General features: G+C 41.6%; 1 protein-coding gene and 1 long non-coding RNA gene across 3 annotated transcripts; one reads left to right on the forward strand and one right to left on the reverse strand.

Annotated features, from left to right (window-relative positions):
* Window positions 1–164: 164 nt before the first annotated feature.
* On the forward strand, window positions 165–19,722 carry LOC148059018 (uncharacterized). 2 transcript variants are annotated; one of them, XR_015709366.1, is made up of 5 exons: window positions 165–348; window positions 15,835–16,002; window positions 16,530–16,712; window positions 19,025–19,118; window positions 19,645–19,722. It is a non-coding gene; the product is annotated as an uncharacterized LOC148059018 (long non-coding RNA). The 2 variants fall into 2 exon arrangements; XR_015709367.1 differs by having other exon boundaries at window positions 19,028–19,118.
* On the reverse strand, window positions 419–7,665 carry scrt2 (scratch family zinc finger 2). The gene is made up of 2 exons (XM_087781618.1): window positions 7,178–7,665; window positions 419–3,757 (listed from the first exon to the last, which is right to left on the reverse strand). The coding sequence occupies exons 1-2, from the start codon at window positions 7,314–7,316 to the stop codon at window positions 2,958–2,960; spliced, it is 939 nt and encodes a 312-aa protein (XP_087637744.1). The 5' UTR covers window positions 7,317–7,665; the 3' UTR covers window positions 419–2,957.
* Window positions 19,723–21,316: the final 1,594 nt, after the last annotated feature.

Here is a 21,316-nt window from a genome sequence, read left to right on the forward strand (position 1 = left end):
CCTAAATCTGTTCACATTTAATCAATGTTTGAATATTTAATTCCCAATTCATATGAAATAAAAGCCTGTCCGTAATTGCTGTCTTAAGTTAAGGTGTGTTTTTTTTAAAATTAAAATAAGCCTTGTCTTTTGGTTTGCAGGGAAAGTGGCTAAAAATAACAAACTGGATTCAATAGAAGTAAAACCAGTAAGTGGCGACATTTTAAAGCACAACAATCTTGGTTCAGTGATGATATTTTCTCAAGCCTAAGGATGACATCATCACCAGCGGGACCGAAGACCTTGATCCAAGGTTATAGATGACCTCATATCCCTCATCGTGGATCCCATTGTTGAGCGACGCACAAGGTCAGTTTATACTCAATGATGATAAATGATAAATATGACGTTTAAAAATCATACATTCAGAGACATGTGGTTGCTTGTGCTATTATTGATTTATTATCATTGCTATTGTCATCAACATCATCAACATCATTGTTATCTGGAGCAGTATAATTATAAAGAGGAAGCGTCTCCAATGCGATCATGGCTTCAGGTCACTGAATCAGACACGTGGACGTCCCTGGTGGTCGTCCGTGAGTCCAAGGCTTTCGTCAGGGAATTTTTGGCACTTTTTCGAGGAGACAAGGGGAAGCAGGTGATCGGATCTTTGATGATTCTCCTGTTCCATCAGTCTTTTCTCTTCTCGGTTAAAAATGTTGGTTATAAAAACAGAGCGGATAAATGTCGACATGCATTTTCATATTATTGCTGTGGTTATATCTACAAAGATATTTACAAAATTGTCAAAGAGGAACAATGCTGCTCTGCCACTTAAATTCTGTGAACGGATTTCGGACGAGGTCAGATCAGTAATAAAAATCCAAAATTGCACAGAAAGGATGCCAGCTGATTTTCTGACCGTCACATGTGCTGTGTGACATCGCTTATTTCTTCACAGGCCAGATCTTATATAAAATACAGACAGAAGTGTTCATGTTAAGGTGCCAGTTTCACTGGAATCGAACCCTCAAACTTTAGTCCACCTCATAAATACTGGCGTACAGCTTCCATGGTAAAATAAAGTTGTGATATTGGAAGACAGGAAAGTCTGCTGTGTTGTAAATGAAACCTGAATATTAATGAATTGCCTTCTGTGTGTTTAGGATTTTAGCTACTGATCCGACCAATGTGTTCTGGACCAAATACTTTCCCGCACTCATACAGTCGGTTGGTAAAAAATGAAAGAGTTTGTGGTCTTGAGGTGTGTTCAGGGTCGCTGCGATTGTGAGGTTTATGAGGAAGACTCGAATCTATCGTGGATTTCAGGACGGACAAACATGGTCAGAAGAAATCTTCAAGATTTCCTTTGAATCATTTTGCTTGAGATACTTATAATTTTCGATTTATTGCTTTCACAACTCCATCATCACAGCGACACCTGCTGACCACTTCATTTAATGCACAAGGATTTCAGTCTTTATTGCCTGAGTTATAAAAAAGGGACAGAATAAAAAAAGGAAGGTGGAGTTTTTTAGGGAAAGAGCACAACGTCGAGTTTTATTGCCGGAGGGTGAAAGCGAGACGTTTGCACGATTGTTTATTGCCCTTAAAAAGTCGCTCAACACTTTGGTGGACATTCCGACATTGTTCCTCTTTAAAAACTAGGAACTCTCATGGAGTGTCTACAGTTTTCATGCATATAAACATTTTTCTTTGAAGATCAGCAGCATCTTACAAGGATGTTCATTAAAAAATAAATAATCAATAAATAGTTTGCAAATAACAAATCAGCAGTGTTTCAATAAATACCTGATAATAAATAATAAATAGGTAATAAATAAAGTATTTACATGATAGTGAGTTTAAATCAGAGGTTCATCTTCTTGTCAATCACAAGATATTCCACAATCCTTTCCTTATTAACATTATTAAAGTCAAATTATTGCTAATAATTCAGTTAATGGATGGAAGTAAACAAATTTAGCAAACAATACCTTCAAATTATGTTCACTTTAAATGTCATCATGGTAATACAACAGGTCAGATTATTTCGGTTAAATATTTCAAGTAAATTGCTGCATATTCTTTATGTTCATTCATAAAAGAGAACTTGTTTAATCATTTTTGGCTGAGATCAGGTACTGCTGTAGGCGCTGTCGACACATTAAGAACCTCTGATCTAGACTTTGTAAGTGACAAACTCAAACTTTGTAACTGTGGGTGAGTCCACCCTCAGGTTTGTGTGTGTTTGTGCATGTGGTTGTGTAAATGGAAGAGCGGATTACTTGATGCCATTTGTATGTGTGATAGCGTGACTCACTCTTGTCTCATGTAGCTTATGCAACTTTGCTTTTTATCGTTATTATAGGTGTTGTCATTTGACCCGCAGTTACAAAGAAACTTTAAAAAGAGCACCAAAAAAATAAAATTTAGAAAAATCAAATAGAAAAATAACATCAGAAAAATTGGCGTGAAAAAAGGGGCGTGTCTTTTCAAAACGTACTTCCCCTTCTATTTTCTTTTTTTTTTTGCAAATACTGTAGTTCACATTTTCGTAAAAAGTTTGCGTTGGCAAAAGAAGCAAAAAAAAGCAGCATAAAAATACAAGAGGTCATTTTGTCTAAAAATGTTTTTTTTTTCTTTTTCTGTTTCTATAAAATCTAAATATTATTAATTATTGTTGATATCAATATTATTAGAGATGAAAACTTGCATGCCAGGCCTCGTATGTATTAAAGAATGTGTGTATATGTAAGCGTGTGTGTCCTCTACAGTCATTGTGTGTGTGGACGTGTGTGTGTAAGGGAAGTTTGATTCGTTAGCTACAATGCAGGAAACTCCAGCATCTTTTCGATGATTTCCGTAATCTCAGTGAAAATATTGCTTTCTAAAAAAGGAAGGGTAAAGGCATGGAGGGTGGGTGGGTGTGGCTGCAAGCCGGTGGTTCGGCCTTCCGAATTCCTTGCTTTCTGTTAGATTTCCGAACCAGAGTCATCTTCGTCCGCGGAGCCCTTGAAGCAGGCTGACTCGTAGTGCTTGTTCAGGTAGGACTTGAGGGCAAATGTCTTATTGCAGCGCTTGCATCTGTAGTGCTTGAAGGCAGAGTGTGTTTGCATGTGGGCGCGGAGGTTGGAGCGGTCAGCGAAGGCCTTGCCGCAGTGGGCGCAGGCAAACGGCTTCTCGCCGGTGTGCGAGCGCATGTGGCCCTGCAGCAGCCATGGCCGACTGAAGGCCTTGCTGCACACGTCACACTTGTGCTTGAGGTCGTGGGTCAGGATGTGCATGGCCAGCGCCGGCATGGACACGTACACCTTGTTGCAGGTGGGACACTTGCGTGCCATCTTGCTGTCCAGGCTGCGGTGCGTCTGCTTGTGTCTGCTCAGGTTGGATGAGGTGGCGTATGTCTTGCCGCACTCGTTGCATATGTGGCGTGGCGTGCCCACTCCCCGCTCCTGGATAGGAGGGCTTACGCTGCTGCTCCGTGAGCCTCCCTCTTGACTCTCGCTGTCTGCCTTCCGTCTGGATCGACCGTCGGAGATGAAGAAGGCATCCATGGTGTAGCCCTCAGCCAGGGCCTCGGACTCTCCGGAGTAGTAGCTGCTGGCCGTCATTCCTGACTGCGGGCTGTTGGGGTGCTTCAGGTCGGGGTCACAGTACTCCCCGCCGCTGCTCACTTGGCTGTACAGAGGGTCGGACACTGGCGATGCCAGTTTCTGCTCCATCTTCTTCTCCCCCTGGTAAACAGATGGTGTGATGTAGTCCTGGATGTATCCTGGAGATCAGACACACCATCATCAGTACTTTTGTGCAGACAGGTAGTTCGATATAGTTTCATGTCCAAGTACATTTCGCTGCACTGCAACATAACTCACTGGCTAAGTAGTTGCCTTGTAGCTGAAAGGTAGCGGTTCGATTTCCCAGATATCCACTGTTATATGACATGTTGTTACAGACTTCCCCATTAGTAGATTAAAAGTCTTGATTTCCGTTTAAGGCAGTTATGTTTTACGATTGGGTCGACTTCACTCAGTCCAACTAATTGTTGAACTCATTATTAAGTGCTTAAGTTTCAAAACATAACAGTGCCCACATTTTTCTGATAATGGATAGAGTACTAAATAGAAACATATTAGCCTTTTAATCATCAATGTTACAATTTTATGTTGTAGTAATATCATTATCTATCAAATCCAATGTGTCTTCAATAAGATGCAGTATGTTGCTGTCCAAACACTGTAGTTGTCGTACTTTTGTTCCCACCTGTAACGACTTCAGGCTGCCGATAAAATACATTAAATCTAGACTTTGTGTTGTATTTGTTAATAACCCAAGTTGACAGTTCTGCTGTCGTCATATTCTCAAACTCCCGCCTCGCTTCCCTTTAATACTGTGTCCACTCAGATGCTAAATAATGAGAATAAATAGTCAAATCTCTCCCGAGAGCAGATCTGAGGTGAAGTGAAGCAGAAAAACACTGGTGTGCAGCCCGCGGTGGAAATGAGATATCGACTGGATTATAATGAAATTCACAGTTTTCGGCCAATCAATAAATCGTCGTCTGTGGAAAAAGTGCAGTTCGAGGAGAGAAACTGTGTGAGAGGACGTCTAAGAGTTAAAGAGGGTAGCTGATGGTTGTCAGCTGTGAGCATCACAACCAGCAAATGTAGCTTTAAATAAGAAGAAAACGACAGCTCAGCAAACTAGAAGAAGAATCGTTGGAAAGACAGACACCAGATCTAGAAACCAAAGATGTATGTACGATCTGATGACCCTCTCAAGCGTCCGGGAGGAAGTATCGACTTTTCTGAGTGACCACCTGTGGAATGTGTTCAATGGTTGAGAGTCAATAATGGGAAGGCTCCGGATGTATTCCTTTGCATGTACCAAGAGACGGGAGTCTCAACTTTCAAAAGATTGCACCACTATTGACACATGTTGCACCCTTATCGTAAAGTCTAATTTAGTTTAATTGTGCAGTTGTTGCAGTTTGATTTGCAGTAAAGGACGAGTAGAAAAAAACTATTTTGGACGTTTTGAAAGAAAAGACAGCAGCAACTAGAAAACTATTTCTATATAACAGGGACTGGAGACGAGGTCATGTGATAGCAGAAGGAATAATGTATTGCTTCACTTGCACTGCACTTGTAAAAACATGTTTAGAAGTCAATGATGGCAGCAAATAAGAATGAATTGATCAAGCATCTGGGCTCTTGTAGGAGGAAAGAGCATTGAATGACATGATGCTCAATAAAAGGCAGATCTTTAATATGTTTACTTACACAATTATGTTGAAGTATAAATAATGTGTTGCCATTAAATGTTTGTTTTGACTGTTAATGTGTCGAAATAGCTAAATAAGAACATGAGAACCAAACTGTTTTCAAAACTTTGATGTTTGTTTTAAGTGTTGAGAAACTTTGTTTTTTCAATGACTCAATTTCACATTCACAACTTTTCACCGCTAGCTTAATAATGATGTTCATCTGGCTCATGTCTAAATAGAAATGTTGTCAAATGAGGACATAGAACACATTTGCACAACACTGAAACTACAATGGTAGTTTAATAATAAGGTTTTCTCAACAATGCAATACTGATTTTATCTAACATTAAGAGAAATAAAATACCTTTTATTGAAAATATTGAAAGGATAATGATGAAATCATTTTGACCATCTGCTCCAGACTCTGAAGGTGAGGATTTATGGTTCATGGCTCACTAGATTGTCTTTGTGAGGAAGGATTAGTAGTCTGATCAGGAAAGGAACACATTACCTGTGTTCTATAAATTACATTTACCATTAAGTCCACAAATAGATGCTATTTTGCCTTTCACTAGTAAATAGGAAGACTAAGAGTCGATTGTGTGTTTGTTACAATAACTCATCTAGAAGTATTTCTACTGAAAATGTTTTCTTTTAGTGTGAATTAAGCTTCATGATAGAAACGTACTGTATTTATTGTGTTTTATTACTAATAAACTTCCATCTGTTCACTAGCCTCAGGACATGTTCAGACTGAGTGTGCTTAAGAAAGTTATTAGCATTTATTTTGAAACATGACAAATACGAGTCAGTTCTGTGGAAATGTTAATCCAACCATGAAAGGAGTGATGGGTGCTTCGGTTTCTGGCTGTTTTTTTGTCTACTCAGCTTCTTTAAAATTCATATTAATGAAACTTTCTAGCATAAAAAAAATGTTTGAGTTTTCCAAGCTCATTAATGTTGTAATTATAAGCCAGGATTCTGAAGAGGCTGATAGTGAAAAGATGTAGCTTGACTTTTCTTATTTTAATAAATCATAATATTGACCCTAATGTGTATTTAAACAACTGTGGATCATATCTCTGTGTAAGTGTGTGTTGTCTGATATGAGGTCAGAGGAGCAGAGCGAGTAAATTAACGAGCGTCTTTGTTGCTGAACACTCGAGGCGAACGCTCCACAATGGAGGCATGAGAAAGCTGCTGACGCTGCAGGAGAAGCTCAGTGTAACGGCATTTCAACCCCTGTGATCGTCGCTGTGGTTAAAAGCAGCCAATGTCAGCCAATAAGAGAGTCGATAAGAACGCTTGTTGAGGGATGGTTCGATGGTTGTACAAACATGCAAAAATAGCTTTAATGCTAAATAACCTGATGCTTTGCACTTTCTCATCAGTCGGATATAACAGGTGGGCTTCGTCCCAGCATCGCTGTGACTAGTGACCATGTGACCGTCGGAAACAAAATGGAAGCTCAAACTGAAAGTGAAGGTCGCACTGCTCGCAGCGTCCCGGGTCTTGACCACATGCTGTTGTCGTCCTGTTTACTGTGTTGGGCCGCGATCACGTGACCCGCTTTAGGCATTTTTATCTTTCCCATCTTCTACTTCCCCCCCACCTTCACGACAAGTGGCCTGCGCAGCTACGACTCTCACCCCAGCACAGATGCCCGGAAGCCAGAGAAAGATGTAGAGCAGTGGGGGGTGGGGAGGACGGAGAGAGTGGGATGGGGGGGGGGGGACTATGATGAGAAGTCAAGGACAATAACAGGACAAATGTTTCATCCTTGGCTCTCAGGATTCGGTGAAGTCATGCTCATACTCTGGGAATATTTACATAATCTAATCCCTGACCTGATTGTGTCCCAAGTCAAAAATCCTGGGCAAGGAACGGGGGGGCCGATGTGAGTCGCCTCACAATAACAAAAGTACTCACCATTCTCGCTGAGCCGCACGCCGAGGCTGGTGACTGAGTCTGCGATGGATCGAGTGAAGGAGTCCTCCAGGTGCTGCTGCGGGCTGGACGACGAGAAATCATCCAGCTTGATCTTCTTCACCAAGAATGAGCGTGGCATGTTTCAGCAGGCACACACACGCATGAGGCACAGAAAACACAATCCAGACCCTCGGAGGCCACGGAGCCGGAACAGTAATCCTCAAAAATACAAATGGAAATGCAAAAATGGTGTTGCGATGTTCTGGCTCCCCCCGCTGGAAAATAAATAATGAATAAATGGATGTGAGTGGTCCTGATGCGGCTCGGGGTGATGCAGCAGTGAGGAGGAGAAGAGATGGAGACTGAGAGGAGAGAGAGAGAGAGACTAGCTGAGATCAGCAGTCAGGCAGCTTTTATATGGGACGGCGAGATCAGGTGGTGCAGCGAGACCGAGCTTTAATCCATCAAACGTCCCCCGAGGACAAACATCAAATTACTACTGAAGCGTCTGTGAGTGAGCCCAGACACCCCCCTCCCACACCACAAGCCCCTACCCCACAGACCCCCACCCCACTGCCGCTTTCACCCCACTGATGCTCAGAAGGAGGGGAGAGAGAAAGGGGGAGGGTGAGGGGCATGAGGACACAGACAATGGAGATGAGGACTCTCATTGTTTCAGCTGGAGAGTCTCACTTCATGTTTTGGTCGTCCGTCACTTTAAAAATGTCCCACATGTTTCGGGACGCTCCGCCCCCTCCTAAACCTGGTCCCCCTCGCCATCCTGCCACCATCGCTTACCTCCCCTCAGAGCTCTCCTGACCACTTTCCCCTGCTGGCTCCACCCATCCCCCCACACGTGTCCCGTCATGCATGGCAGCGAAATGTCTGATTAATTGATGAAGTCTTTGCTGATTGCAGTGAAACTTGGAAACTGCTGGATTGAACTTGTTAGTGTCGGTTTTATAGCTTGACGCCCTGATCCATTTTTTCAAAGGTTGACTGTCGTCTCTGGAAGTGCTGCCGAACATTGTCCGTTTGCAGTTTAGCAACAAGTGAGCAACAAGTTCTTGACTTTTGAGCAACAAGTTTTCTGAGCATCTGATTGATTACGAACCAAATCAAACTGTTAAAACATGTCTTGGTGTTTTTTCCCCTCATATATGCACAAAATTGAATTTGGTTTCTTCTACTTTTCTTTGTCTCATTTCCCATCAGGGGTTGTCATGAAAGCTTCACAATATTCGCCTATTTTGTTTATCCTCCAGTGTTCTCCTTCATCTTCTTCATATCTTTATTTATCATTTTCAAATAGTCCAACATTCTTCAAACATTCACTTCACCTTGAATATACTTATTTCTGCGTACTGTTTAGCAGGAGTGACAACCTCACTATCTTTTAAGTTCAAGTTTTTATTTGTCAAATATACCAAATGCACAACATGCAGCACAGATGAAATTGGACTCCTCTCAGACCCACAGTGCAAAACAGGCAGTAAAGAAAATAAGTAAACTGCTATAGGTAGAAATAAAACAGTACATTTCAAGCAAAATGGATCCTCCAATTGAGAGATTTTCTGGTGTGTTCTCCAAACCAAAACACTCACTAGTCTCAGAGGTGTTTTATTATCTCTGCTTTAAAAGAAAATAAAACAAATGTTTGATTTTGTTGTGTTTGTGTGTAATTCAAGCTCATACTACCAGAATGATAAAAGTCAAATGCAACACATAAGCGTACTTGTTGATGAATTAAGAAAACTCATAATGCAATGTCTACACCACATTGCTTGGTTGGATTTTATAGATAATGGCTGCATTAAAGAACATGGTTTCTAACTCAACCTTTTGTTTCAACTAATGATCATCAAAGATAAAAGAATATCATAGTTCATAGTTCAACTTAAAAACATATTTTTTGTCCAAAAAATCAACGTGTTTTTATTTTATGTTTTTATGTTGCCATTTACTCAGCATGTAGGTAGATCAGTTATTTGGTTGCATGTTAAGGAATAAAAACAGTCAGTTTAAAGACAGTTTATGCAGCTCCTGCAGGTGCTGCGTTAACTGTTGTGTGTTTCAGGACTGAAGAGCATTAACAGAGCCTCTCTCTGGGTACACACCTGTGATACTAGGTGCGCTCCATCACAGCAGGCACTCGCTGTGACCCTGCAGCTCCGAGCCCGAGCACCAAGGTGACACTGGGCGTGTTGAGGATTTATCACACGCGTGTGACACTACATTACAGTTGTGGCGAGCTGCTGAGGCACCGACAGGAAAGGTCGCCCAGGAGTGATGGACTCGGTTAATTACCTTCTGAGTGCTCTCGCGCCAACGAAGAAGATTTATTTTTTTATTTAGAGGCTGATGATGAATTGCTGCAACTTTCTCAAACCTGTGGACACAAACAAGCCGGCAGGAATTCAAGATGCTAAATAAACAACTAGGGTCACAACAAGTGATCTAAAGTCCAAGTCAAACAACTATTGATTTGACATATTTTCTCAGAATAAATACATTTAATTCTGAATATTTAACTTAAGAAACACTGAATACTCAACATGTGGCTTTTCTTTAACCAGCCGCCTGCCTTCATTTTTACAATTATAATATTTGGAGTGTGAGGAGCTTCTAATGCCGAGTGTGTCGGTGGATCACTCACGCCCTACTTGGCTCCTCTTGTCCTCCTTCGTTTGTTGTCTGCGGCAACTGCTCCGTAAATAGGCCAATTAAGTGTGTGAGCATGTGTGTGTATGCGTGTGTGTGTGTGCTGGTGGGGGATAATTTATGCTAATAACGCCTAAAGCTGGCTAAAAATGATAGCAGACCCTTTCAACTTCAGCAGTCTTTTCATCCGGGTGTCGGTAAAAACCCAGCGCTGCCTTTAAGTGTTTGTTGTCTAATGACTCTGCGGGCCCGGACTGCCAGTCACTGGAAGTGACCCAATAGCGACTTCAGTCAACAGTTCACGTTGGGCTGGCGTGTCTTGAGATGGATGTCCACCTCATAACTTAAAGATCACAAGGAGAAGGCTGGGAATCATCCTCAGTGAGACCAGTGAGCTGCTTTCCCCAGATCAAAGGGCTGTAGGTGTTGCAGCATTTCACTTGAAGCACATGATATTTATATTATAACTATGTATTCTACCGCATCTCACGTTATGGTTGCTTCGTGTGGCCTTTTTTTCAGACTGGAACATTGGGAGTTTGGACGGTTGTCTAAGACTTAAACTGAGCGGAAATGGAAACAGGAAAAGTGTCCAAGGAATAGTTTCCTCAGACACTTTGACTAACTTACTTCAGCATTCCCCTTACCAAGAAACTTCATTGCTCATGGGCACTCAAACATTTTGATTTGGCTCGATTTACAAGAAATTACTTTTTTAAAGTGCATAATTTATACTGACAACGATAAAATACATCCAAAAATAATAGAAAAAAAACCAATAAGCATTCAGATAACCTGGAGTAATAAAGAATACTTTCATACTTAATTACCATTTGAAAAAGTGCTCAAAGGTTTTCTGTCTAAATGTTTCTACAACCCTGCATCACAATGATTTATGGTGGAATGATAGTTCAAATAATGTTAGTAAGAGTTAATGAGGGTAATTAATCACATCATTTAATTAATTCATTACCTAGGTCAGAGTGCTGCTTCCTTTTTAATTTCACATTAACTCTTCCTCTTTAAACGCTTCAGATTACAACACACACTCGCACACGTAGACAAATAAAACCTGGCAACAGATGTTCGCTCCTCTGGTAATCTGTTTGGGATTAGGCTGGAGCTGCTGATTATATTTTCAGACACTCTGCAACAAATTTTTCTATTTCCTGCATCTTTGTTCATCCCCACGTTTCTGCAAATGAGCAGCGTTGAACTTCACCCGGGGACCGACACACACATTAGCATTTATATGGAGAACATACGCCGCTGATGGAAGTGTTGGGGGAGGGGGGCGGGGCTATCGTGGGCCGTCACCTGGTCTCCGTGAACATTCGGCTGATAATTACTGCGGCGCGCTGATGTTCCTGTCTTTGTCTCATTGTCATGGTTAATAAATCCACTGTCTGCTCGCGGTCACATGACTTATGATGGGGAGTTGACTCATAGTTGACAGTCATCTGGGCAATGACATAGGGATGAAGTCATTCCATTTCAGTGAAATCCATCCCCACAAATAACTATTATCCGTCCCTGTATCTGCCCTCCTTTACTTTCAAATATCTATTTGTCTCCATGTCACGATCTATACACAGATCCCCCATTCCTATTAACATTATTACACCTTTCTTTCTGTCCAGATGCCAGTCGATCCCCTCATACCAACTGTATGTTATATCTTTTTACGTCTATCTATGTCTATCCCTAAAATATCCATTTTGAGTTCTACAGACTTTGTGGTGTGATGAAAACTTAGATGACAAAGTGTTACTTTAAAGTTGTTCTTGTTTAGCAGTCACAAATAAATGCAGGAGCGTTTGTAAACGTTTACAACTTGCTTCTGTGTGATACTGTTGATATTCTCAACATCATTCTTCCTGCTTTCTGTCTCTTTTACTTTTGTCCTTCTTATCAAAACACTCTGCAAATGTGAGCTTTTATCTGCACTGTGTTAAAAAATTCTATTGTCTGGCAGGTTTCTTACCCGAATGTATTTTCATTGTTGACGCAAGATCCGCTGACTGTACTACTAATTTAAATATGACAGTTTTATACCTTTATCTCATATTTCTGAAACCCAAATCCTCCTCCCGGGTCACACCAGGAGTCGACCCCATCAGTCAGCAGTTATCCCGGTGACACCCTGACCTCGTCCTCCGGCCTCAGTAACACGCATGAAATGAGTGGCGCTGTTTTCCAGCGGCGCCCGGGAGCTCGCTGGCCTCCACACCTGCCAGTGCTCAGATGTTCCCACCATGCTTGGCTGCCCGTCACTAATAAACACACCCAGTCGGTTCGCCCGGCACTCCATTAACAGCGGGGGGAGCGGCACCTGAATCCAGTCGCCCCTGCGACAGCAAATTACAGCACAAATGTAATGAGTTCTGTACCTACTGCTGCACGGCCAAAACACAGAGTCACAGCAAGAAGGTGATGTTGTCGCACTGTTTTTATGATGAACGTTGTAAGAACTGGGTCAGAGCTGCTGGACTGGGCACTTTAAAAACACCTAGGTCAGGTATCAGTGCTTCCAGAAAGTTTGTTGTCTGATTGGATGAAATAAAAATCCTTAAAATTCTGGTGGTAAAAAAAAATCTCTTTTGTCTCATTCCTCTCTTAACTACTTAATGAGAAGTATAGATTATTGACTGAGATTTGGGGATTTTGGCGATACGATACATAGTCGGTACAGGGTCAACGATACACTATATATTGTGATGTGACTGTGGGAACAAGTGTATGTTTGTAGTATTGTCGACTACTTGACTCTGGTGTTGCAGAATTTACAGACCACATGACTTGATGAAGTCGTAACTGCTTATTTTTCTTTTGAAATCAAAATATGTCCAAACATCAGCTTTAAAAGCTGCTGGAGTCCTCAGTCATCGCCAGGATCTTGCAGGATTTCATTGTTCGTCTGGCTGCGCGGGAGCTAATGTCAGCTGGTAATAGTGGCAGTTTAATTGCAACACAAAAATGTGAACTGTGAATAGAAAAATACATTTATAGATAATTTGTTGAATTGTATTGATTTATTTACCTACATCCCTCATTCAGAGTAATGTCATGCTTGAGATCCCACGTTTCTGGAATTGCAGACCTTTTCGTTCCTGTCTTATTTTGTTGTTCCCGTCATTCTAACACACCTTTATTCAAAATACAATTTGAAATATCCACGCAGGGACTAATAAAGGAGTTCTCCTCCTGAGCCACTTCCTCTTCCTGTCAGAGCCCAGAGCTCCTGAGGAAATGAGGGAGGGTCTTAGTTACCTGCAGGTATCTCTGCTGGCGAGGGGACCCTGCAGGGTCCATGGTGACAAATCATCCTTGTTCCATCTCCTGAGAGCAAGGGCAACACGGTCATTGTTCATTTCTTTTTAATTGCATTTGTCACAAGTGGGGTCTTGTGAAGGTCCGAGGGTCTTCGCTAATGTGTCTGAGTGAGTGGCTAAACTCTCACCTGGGCTGCCAGAAACAGCAAGGAGGGCAATTAATAAACACAGCAGTCGCAAACATCCGCAGAGGCGCAGCGGGTTCATCAGTGTCGGCATCTTGCAGCAGGTCACATGACAGGAGATAAACCGCCGCCAGCACGCGAACGCATTAGTCAAATGTTCAACTGAGTCTTCTGTCAACCACTTCAGTTGGAGAACGAACTTAATATTATTAATGTTGGTATATTTTTTATAAGAATATACAAACTAGATTGACTCCGTCAACCATGGCACTACTTTCCAGTTGTTTTGATCTTAAACACGCCATCTTTCAATCCCTGAAGACATTTTTCTCTGTCAACGCGGATTCACAGACTCACTTTATGATTCGTTAGTCGGTCTTATACATTATTCAGCATTAACAGCTCTACATTTGGAACAGAATCTATTTGACTTTCTTTTTCAGACAGTATTTTCTTAAGCCAACGACCAGCAAACTGTGTGAAAAACCTCTACTATGAGTATTATTGTGTTTAATGCCCCGTCCACACAAAGATGGAGTCAGCATTAAGTTCGGTTTCCTTCGTCCACACAAACATTTTGAGTTGCTGGAACCTCAACTTATTAAAAGCTGGTAAGAGAGGGGGTGTATTTTTAAAACACTGGCTTCGTGTCTTTCTATATAAGCTTCACAAGTGTGAGTCTTGGGTCATCACCAAGTGTTTTCAGCAAGTGTCGTCTTCCCCTAAAGTGGAACAGTTGCCTTACCTGAGACAAAAAAGGCGCACACATCAGATAAAAATATCTATTTTCGGCCGAAATTATTGTTGCAAAGATGATCGATCCGAGCACTTTTATCATCAGTGTCACTTGAGTAAATGCATATATCTGTGCAGGAGCTCTTTGTCTCCACAAAAGTGTTGTGAATTGTTGCTACAAAGGTTCTATTTCGGTCCGTCTGTCAGAGTATGTCTGAAGTTTGCTCCAGATTTAGACTCGCAGGCGCTCAGACTTCATGAAAGCGCTTCAGTCAGTTCTTGACAAACTCTTTGATCCTTCTCGCTCCTGACCTGTTGTTCCTGTTTACTCGACTCTCTGCTGTCACATGTTGGTCCCCTCAGCGACGCTGCTGATCAGACAAAGACGGGAGACAGAACCGGAGACGCATCCTCTCTCTTGTAATCATATTCATATAATCTGTGCTCGTTAATCCTTCGTCTGAGAATCTCCACACCTTTCACACTCTTCTGCATTTTAATTTCTGCAGCATCTGTGACCAGTCCGTCGAGTCCCTAACCCTCAGGGGGGACCTGCAGCCTCTATCTGCCGCGGACCCCAGGGGGACGGTGGGCGGAGCATGGGGGGGTGATTGATGATGGTGTGAATTAAACAGAAAGAGATGGAGAGAATCCTTTTATCAGGCCACAAACACCAGTGGATTAAAATGTAGTTGTACAAGCCTTGTGTATAATGTGGCGTATCACCGTGCAGCAGCAGCCAGGACCAGAGCGCATCATTATTGTTGGCCGCCACCTCTTCACCCCATCCTCACCCCACACAATCCTGCCCCAGCAGAAAAACATGACAAAGACGTGTGAAACATTCGCGCTACACATTTATCTGACGAGACCAAATTTTGACTCATGTCTGTGGTGTTGTATCACACAGCGAGAAAACCTGTTACCTCTGACTCTTAGCTTCTCAGTTCAACACAAAGAACCCAATAATGTCTTTGTTGTGTCTGGATTTAACTTCATAATTAGAATCACACTGCAAAATCTCTGTCTTGTCAGTGGCCACTGGACCTCAGAAAATACACCGTTTTCTTACTTTTAAAATAATGAGTCTCACATCATTGCCTCAAAAATATGCAGCAATTTCACATGTATTTGTTAATTGGCCACAACATCCCTCACATAACAGGACAGGCTTTGCCATCGCTAAGAAATGGAGAGACTTTTTGTCTTCTCTACGCTCTTAACGGAATATGCAGCACTAGACAAACTGTCATGTTTTGTTTAGAAGTGTGTAGATCTAGAAAAGATTCCATACTTTTACTTCACTACATTCTTCTATGCACGCCACTGACCACTGCAGACCTCAAACATATTACAAAAGTTGAACTAAGGACAACAGAGACACAGAACAGTTAAAAATGAAGGTGAAAACTCAGTTATTTATCGTTGTTTTTATTTATGATTATTTACTTAAATAAAAAGGTAATTTTGAACCTGAAGTCTCTTTAGATCCCAAATCAAGTATGTTCATGTTTGGTTTTAGTTGTTTACCTGAAGGAAAGAACAGAAAAGTAACAAGTTATTTCAAAATAACGTTTTGTTCTTCTCTAGAATACTTTAAACTTTCTTGTCCACTACAATGGAAATGAGAAGAGAACAAACTTTCACATTAAAGTTGATAGAAGCACAAGAGAAAACAAAACGCTTGGCAGAACTGTTGAGTTTCTGTCACCTCACGCCGTCACGCTGCGTCACAGTTTGAGGGACAAAAGAATCAATATTTTAAAGGTTGTGAATAATTCAAGTGTGTTTCTTTCCCTCCGAGGTTGAAGACGTCTTGAGTGGGTGAAGAGCCCTTCAGCCTGAACGACACTCATCCAAACTGCACTTAAGTACCAGCTGAATATTTGAAGCGTGCCAGAGAGCTCTGAGAGCAAGACGAGTCGCTGTTGACGACGACTGGAGTAGGAAGGGAGGAGGAGCAGGGGTGGAGGTATGTTGTCGGTGTCAGTTGTCCATTTTTGATGCAACTCAGCATGAGATTGAAAGCTATAAAGACATGGTTGTCACAATAATATGATTAAATGTGAAAAATATATATCTTGACTATGTCACACAGATGTCACAAGAAAATAAAACAAATCTTTTTCAGATTTTCTGAAGCTTGACATTGCACACAAATACATTTGTAAAATGTTCTAAAGAAGATACATTTATATCAGTAAATTCAAATTACACTGATAACAAAAGAGAAAAAAGATGCTGTAAACTTCAGAACTCATGAACTCAGAACAACATGTTTCCACAAAGTGTTCCCAGGATGATTGTGAACTATATGAACCATGAAAAGGCAAACTTTATACTTCTGTCCCAGTGAAGTCTCATGATAGTGAAAACGATATTTGATATTTTAACGTTGGTTCCAGAGCGACTTCGCTCCAGTATGGAAATGTTCCACAGCTGATTAACGCTCTCTTGACGGGAACATTAACTCCCACTCTCTTCATTATGGACCTCCAGCACCCGGACTTTTATGAAGCCGGGACCAGATGTCACCCAGCCGCAGACCCAATTAATCTCCGGCCCGAAACTACGCAGAGACAAAGAACGCCCTGATTGGGTGTGCAGGGCAGTGCTGGAGAGCCGAGGCCGGGGTGAGAGATGGTATCCTGTGAGCAGCCGGTGCTGGCGAGCCTGCAGAGGGTGAGATAAGAGGCTGGGGGGGTGAAGTGGGGGTCCAGGGTTATTCATGGCTCTGCTGTGAGAGCTTGAGAAGATTACCAGAGTCTGCTGGCACTGATACAGGAGGGAATGGGGGGGCAGTGGGGCTCGCCCTCTTTGTTCCATCCATCTGCTGGACTCTCACAATGGATGATCAGGATGGGTGGGGCAAAGGGGGCGGGGCCTGTGGGGGAGGAGCAGCTGACGAGCTCTGACAGGGAGGCGGGGGTCTCGTAACACCCGTCCGCTCACTTCACCTACACAGGAACAACCTTGACGGCACATTTACACATTAGTTCAGACTCCATTCAATCACCTGGAGAGTCTGATAACGCAGTTCAAACCTTCAACAAGAGAAACTGTTACAGCCTTGGTTATTGTTGTCGTTATTAATCCCCCTTTACTGAGTCAAGTCATCACCAGGTTGGCACAGATGTTTTGGTATTAAGGCCAGGGTCACTTGTGTGTATGATAAGTGAGGATTCAGCAGGACTGAACATCCACTTGTTAAAACCCAAGGCCAGAGGGCAAATCTGGTGTGATTTTATGTGGGCCACGAGTGCGAAAAATAAGTTAATACAGGTTTTTAATATGATGAAGATGTTAGTATTTAAGAGAAAATACAGAAATTGTTGACGTCAGCAATTATAAAAAACAATAGTTATGCTAGATTTCTTTTTAAATTCATTGGTAAAAATGTTATATAACTTTGATGTAAATGTTTTTATTACATATTTTATTGTATTGTATTTATTAAATCCACTCCACTCTATAATTTATACACACCACAAAAAATATCTGTGTTGTTTTCACAACACAGACAATATACTTTTTAGTATTCTGATTCTGAGATTAGAACATCCAAGAAATAAAACATAATCACAATGATCCATATATTGACTCTTTAAAGATGTGCTGCTTAGACTGTGATTAATAATTTGGTGTTTAGAGGAAAGACAGAATTTAAATGATTAAAAATTAATCAGACAGAACAGCAAAATAAATGTACACTAGAAACCCTTTGCTAACTGTTATCCCTGCCAGCATCTTTATGAAACAATTAATCAAATAACTCGGACCAAAAAGTGCTCAGGGAATGTGCTTGTAAAAAGTAGGCATCAAAAGTATTTGTATATGTGTGTCTTATTTACAAGCCGTTGACGTTTGATCCTCAGTAGTCGCGAGCACTCTAAAATATTGACACAACATGACAGATGAAACATTTCCACTTCACTCGGCCTCCTGAGCTTCGTGACATCAAACCAAATATGTGCGATGAAGAAACATCACCTGCTAATCAACATGCAGCGTGTTGCTGAGGAGAGAGGTGTGAGGAAGCAGAGGAGGAGTCGTGGGGAAGAAGAAGAAGAGGAGGAGGTAGAGACGGAGAGCGAGGTGTGGGGAAGAGGAGGAGGAGGAGGAGTTCACTTTGAAACCAGGACACATTTTCTTCTTCAGCAGTTTCTATATAAAGAAGTCCATCATGATGCAGGGACTCCGCCCCCTCTGACCTGCGTGTGTGTGTGTGTGTGAACGTGCATGCGTGTGCGTCTAAGAGCTAATGGCGGAATATGAATAAAAGCCAATTACTCTGGCCCAGATGGAGGAAGCCCCACAACCCCCCTGCCGACCTTCCACACACACACACACACACAAAATCCATATTCTTAGTTTCTCCTGCAAAGATCCCACAAGATTCCTGAGCCAGATGATCTCTGTCGCTCTCTCTCTCAGGCAGGGGGGCGACATATGGTGACTGTGTGCTCGTCTGTTCTGATGTGCACGCCTCAGCAGGTCCAGAACCTTCTGACACCTGTTGGTTCCGAGGCTAAAGAACCTCTTCACTCTTTGGATGTTAGTCTGTCAGATGTGAAGAGATGGTTGGAAATAGTTTTCATGTTTTTGTTGAGAACATAAACATCAGTTGACGAGCGTGTCTTGAGATGATCAAACACACACACACACGCCGTAATTGATATTTTCTTAACATGCTCGTCAGGCTGGTGTTGATGGTTCTCTCCTCAAGAAAGGCTAATTACTTTTATGATGAGATTTCGGGCCACAGGCGGTTCCACACAGGGATATCTCCTATCAGGTTGAGCAAAAGTTGATTAAAAATTGTAGCTGTTGTCAGCAACAAGCTTGAGTTTATTGAAAAATGTTTTTTTTTATTGTTATCTACGAGCAAGAGAGAGCTGAGGACACCTAAAGAATATTGTTGTCTTTTTTTCTGTAGAGATCCCCGGGCCCATGTTAATGTAGTGTCTGTCCTGCTGTGTGTGTTTCTGGGGAAGCAGATGGAGACCCGGGGGCGGGGAATCTTGCTCTTTGGAGGTGTAGCCGGACAAACCTGAGTGAGGGCAAACCTGCAGATGATGGTAGGATCAGGTGATGGTCCACACAAAAGCCCCTGCTGCTCTTTTTCCTGTCCAGAAGTCACCCTGACCACCCGACACCGCAATCTGTATAATTATACGCCGAAACATTTGTTACTCTTCAAATCTGTGGTGTTCATTTAGAGGTCAGATCAGGTAACGACCTCAGGTCATGTGACTCACACATGCACAGATGAGTGCGCTCACTCAACCTCTTACTCGCACCGCATACAAGAACACAACACAATGTAATGTGCGTCAGTAGATGAACGATTTGTGCACACATTATGTCCACACTGAAGAATCTGTGCTCACGTCGTGACACTAACATGCACGACATACATCATTGGGTCACATTCTTCTGCAACGATTATCAGATGGACCTTTAGTTCACTGGGAGCCGTTTTAGTGGCACAAGCAACAATTAATATATATCCTTTTTAGAGTGAAAGCAGAATGTACTGAGAGGTAGGAGAGAAAATGGAAGGAAGCATCAACAGGAGTTTTTAGATTCTTACACTTTATTCTGCTTGTTCCAGATACAACGGAGCTGCACAAGAGCCTGGAACTGATCCAACATATGATGAAAGGCGGGACACACTCGGGACGGATAGTAGGTAATTAAGTTTAGAGTGGGGCAATGTGCGCCTGAGGGCCACGTTTTATTCTTTGTATATGTGGCCTTTAAAAGAGTGGGAATAAACTCAACAGAATGCTGAAATGTTTCAAAAATAACCAAAACGTTATTTAATTTCTACTTGTTTATAAGTCTTTACTGTTTCAATTAGAAATATGACTTATTTTAAATCATATTAAATTAACCATACTTATTTTGCCTTGAAATAAAAACATTTATTCAAAATATTAAAGGGCAAATCATGTGAAAACCCAACTCTCCTGACTGACACGTAGTAAATGTTCTTCTCTCCAAGATACAGTAAGTTCCTCATCATGACCATGTTTTGAACTTTTTACTTTATAAAGTTGCTCTGAAATCTTGGCGTACGAGAGGTTACGGGAGTGGACTCCATTATGGTGTAATCATTTCTTCACTCCTCCTCCAGCCAGCTGTAATCACGGCCTGCTTTGTTTATACAATGAGTACCTAACTTCCAGGATTCGTGACAAAGTGACTTGATTTGACCAATCACATTTTCTAATGTCAATATTTCAATAAAAGAGAGTTTTGTACAAACACACACACACGGATGATACAAAAGAGTCCAACATTTATTTAAGAAACACTTAAATCAACACATTTTTGAACTTACTCTTTTGTCATAATTTACATTATTTTACCTGATATTTACTGTTTGAATAGAAAAATCACAATCAATTGTTTGGTTAATATTAAAAATAATCCAAAAAAGCAATGCAGCAAACGCAATATTATCCATCCTTTTTGCTTTTAACAAAGTTATTGCATGATTACAGTTTTTGACACTCCTTTACAGAATTCAATATTATGTCATTTTTCTTTTAAAATTTCCCCTTAAAACAGCCTTAGTACGTGCTGTGCGTCCTAAGTAATGAACTTTACAATCTTTAGTACTTACATAACATGTACAGGTCTCTTAGAATGATGAAAACACAACATCAACACTTTTGAAAACGGTTCATACATCATGGCTAAGAAACTATAAAACAATTCAGAAAATGAATGACTTTAATCTACAATAATAAAAGAGAAAAAAGTGTTTTAAAATAAATTATCTAGAAATAGTTTTGTAATTAAATAAGACAGGATCCCCCACAATATTGAAATGATATAGGCTTGGATGGTCGATAAGAGACATAAAATTGCAGAATGATTATATATTTGCAAAGTTATCAGTAGATGTTTGTGCTGTGTGCGGCAGGTGTAGGAAAACACGACCCCCCCCCCCTCAGGACCTCTGATGATCTCAGCTTGAGCATCCTGATGTTTATTGGTATCTCTATTGTTCATCAGTGGATATAATTAGCTAACTGAGGTCTCACAAAGAGGGTCCAAAAGGGGGCGGGGCATGGGGGGGCCCCCACTGACCCCGGTCGACCTGCTCCCTCAACAATGACAGACAGACACTTTCAGTGACAGACTTCATTAAAGCGACATCATGGACCCCTGCGGCGACGAGATGACAACAGAGACGTCGGAGGCTTGTTCAGAACAAAAGAGCCCCAACAGCTGATTCACTGCCGACTCGTCACGATTCCACGACCAAAGAGTGG

Source organism: Callionymus lyra, chromosome 19 (assembly GCF_982586985.1).
Source record: "Callionymus lyra chromosome 19, fCalLyr1.hap1.1, whole genome shotgun sequence".
Lineage (NCBI taxonomy): Eukaryota > Metazoa > Chordata > Actinopteri > Syngnathiformes > Callionymidae > Callionymus > Callionymus lyra.

Excerpts from the sequence above, each read along its gene's own strand:
- scrt2 (XM_087781618.1), bottom strand. The coding sequence starts at position 7,316 with ATGCCACGCTCATTCTTGGTGAAGAAGATCAAGCTGGATGATTTCTCG. Across the intron at positions 3,758-7,177 it reads CGTGCGGCTCAGCGAGAATG|GATACATCCAGGACTACATC; the intron begins GTGAGTACTTTT and ends TCTGATCTCCAG.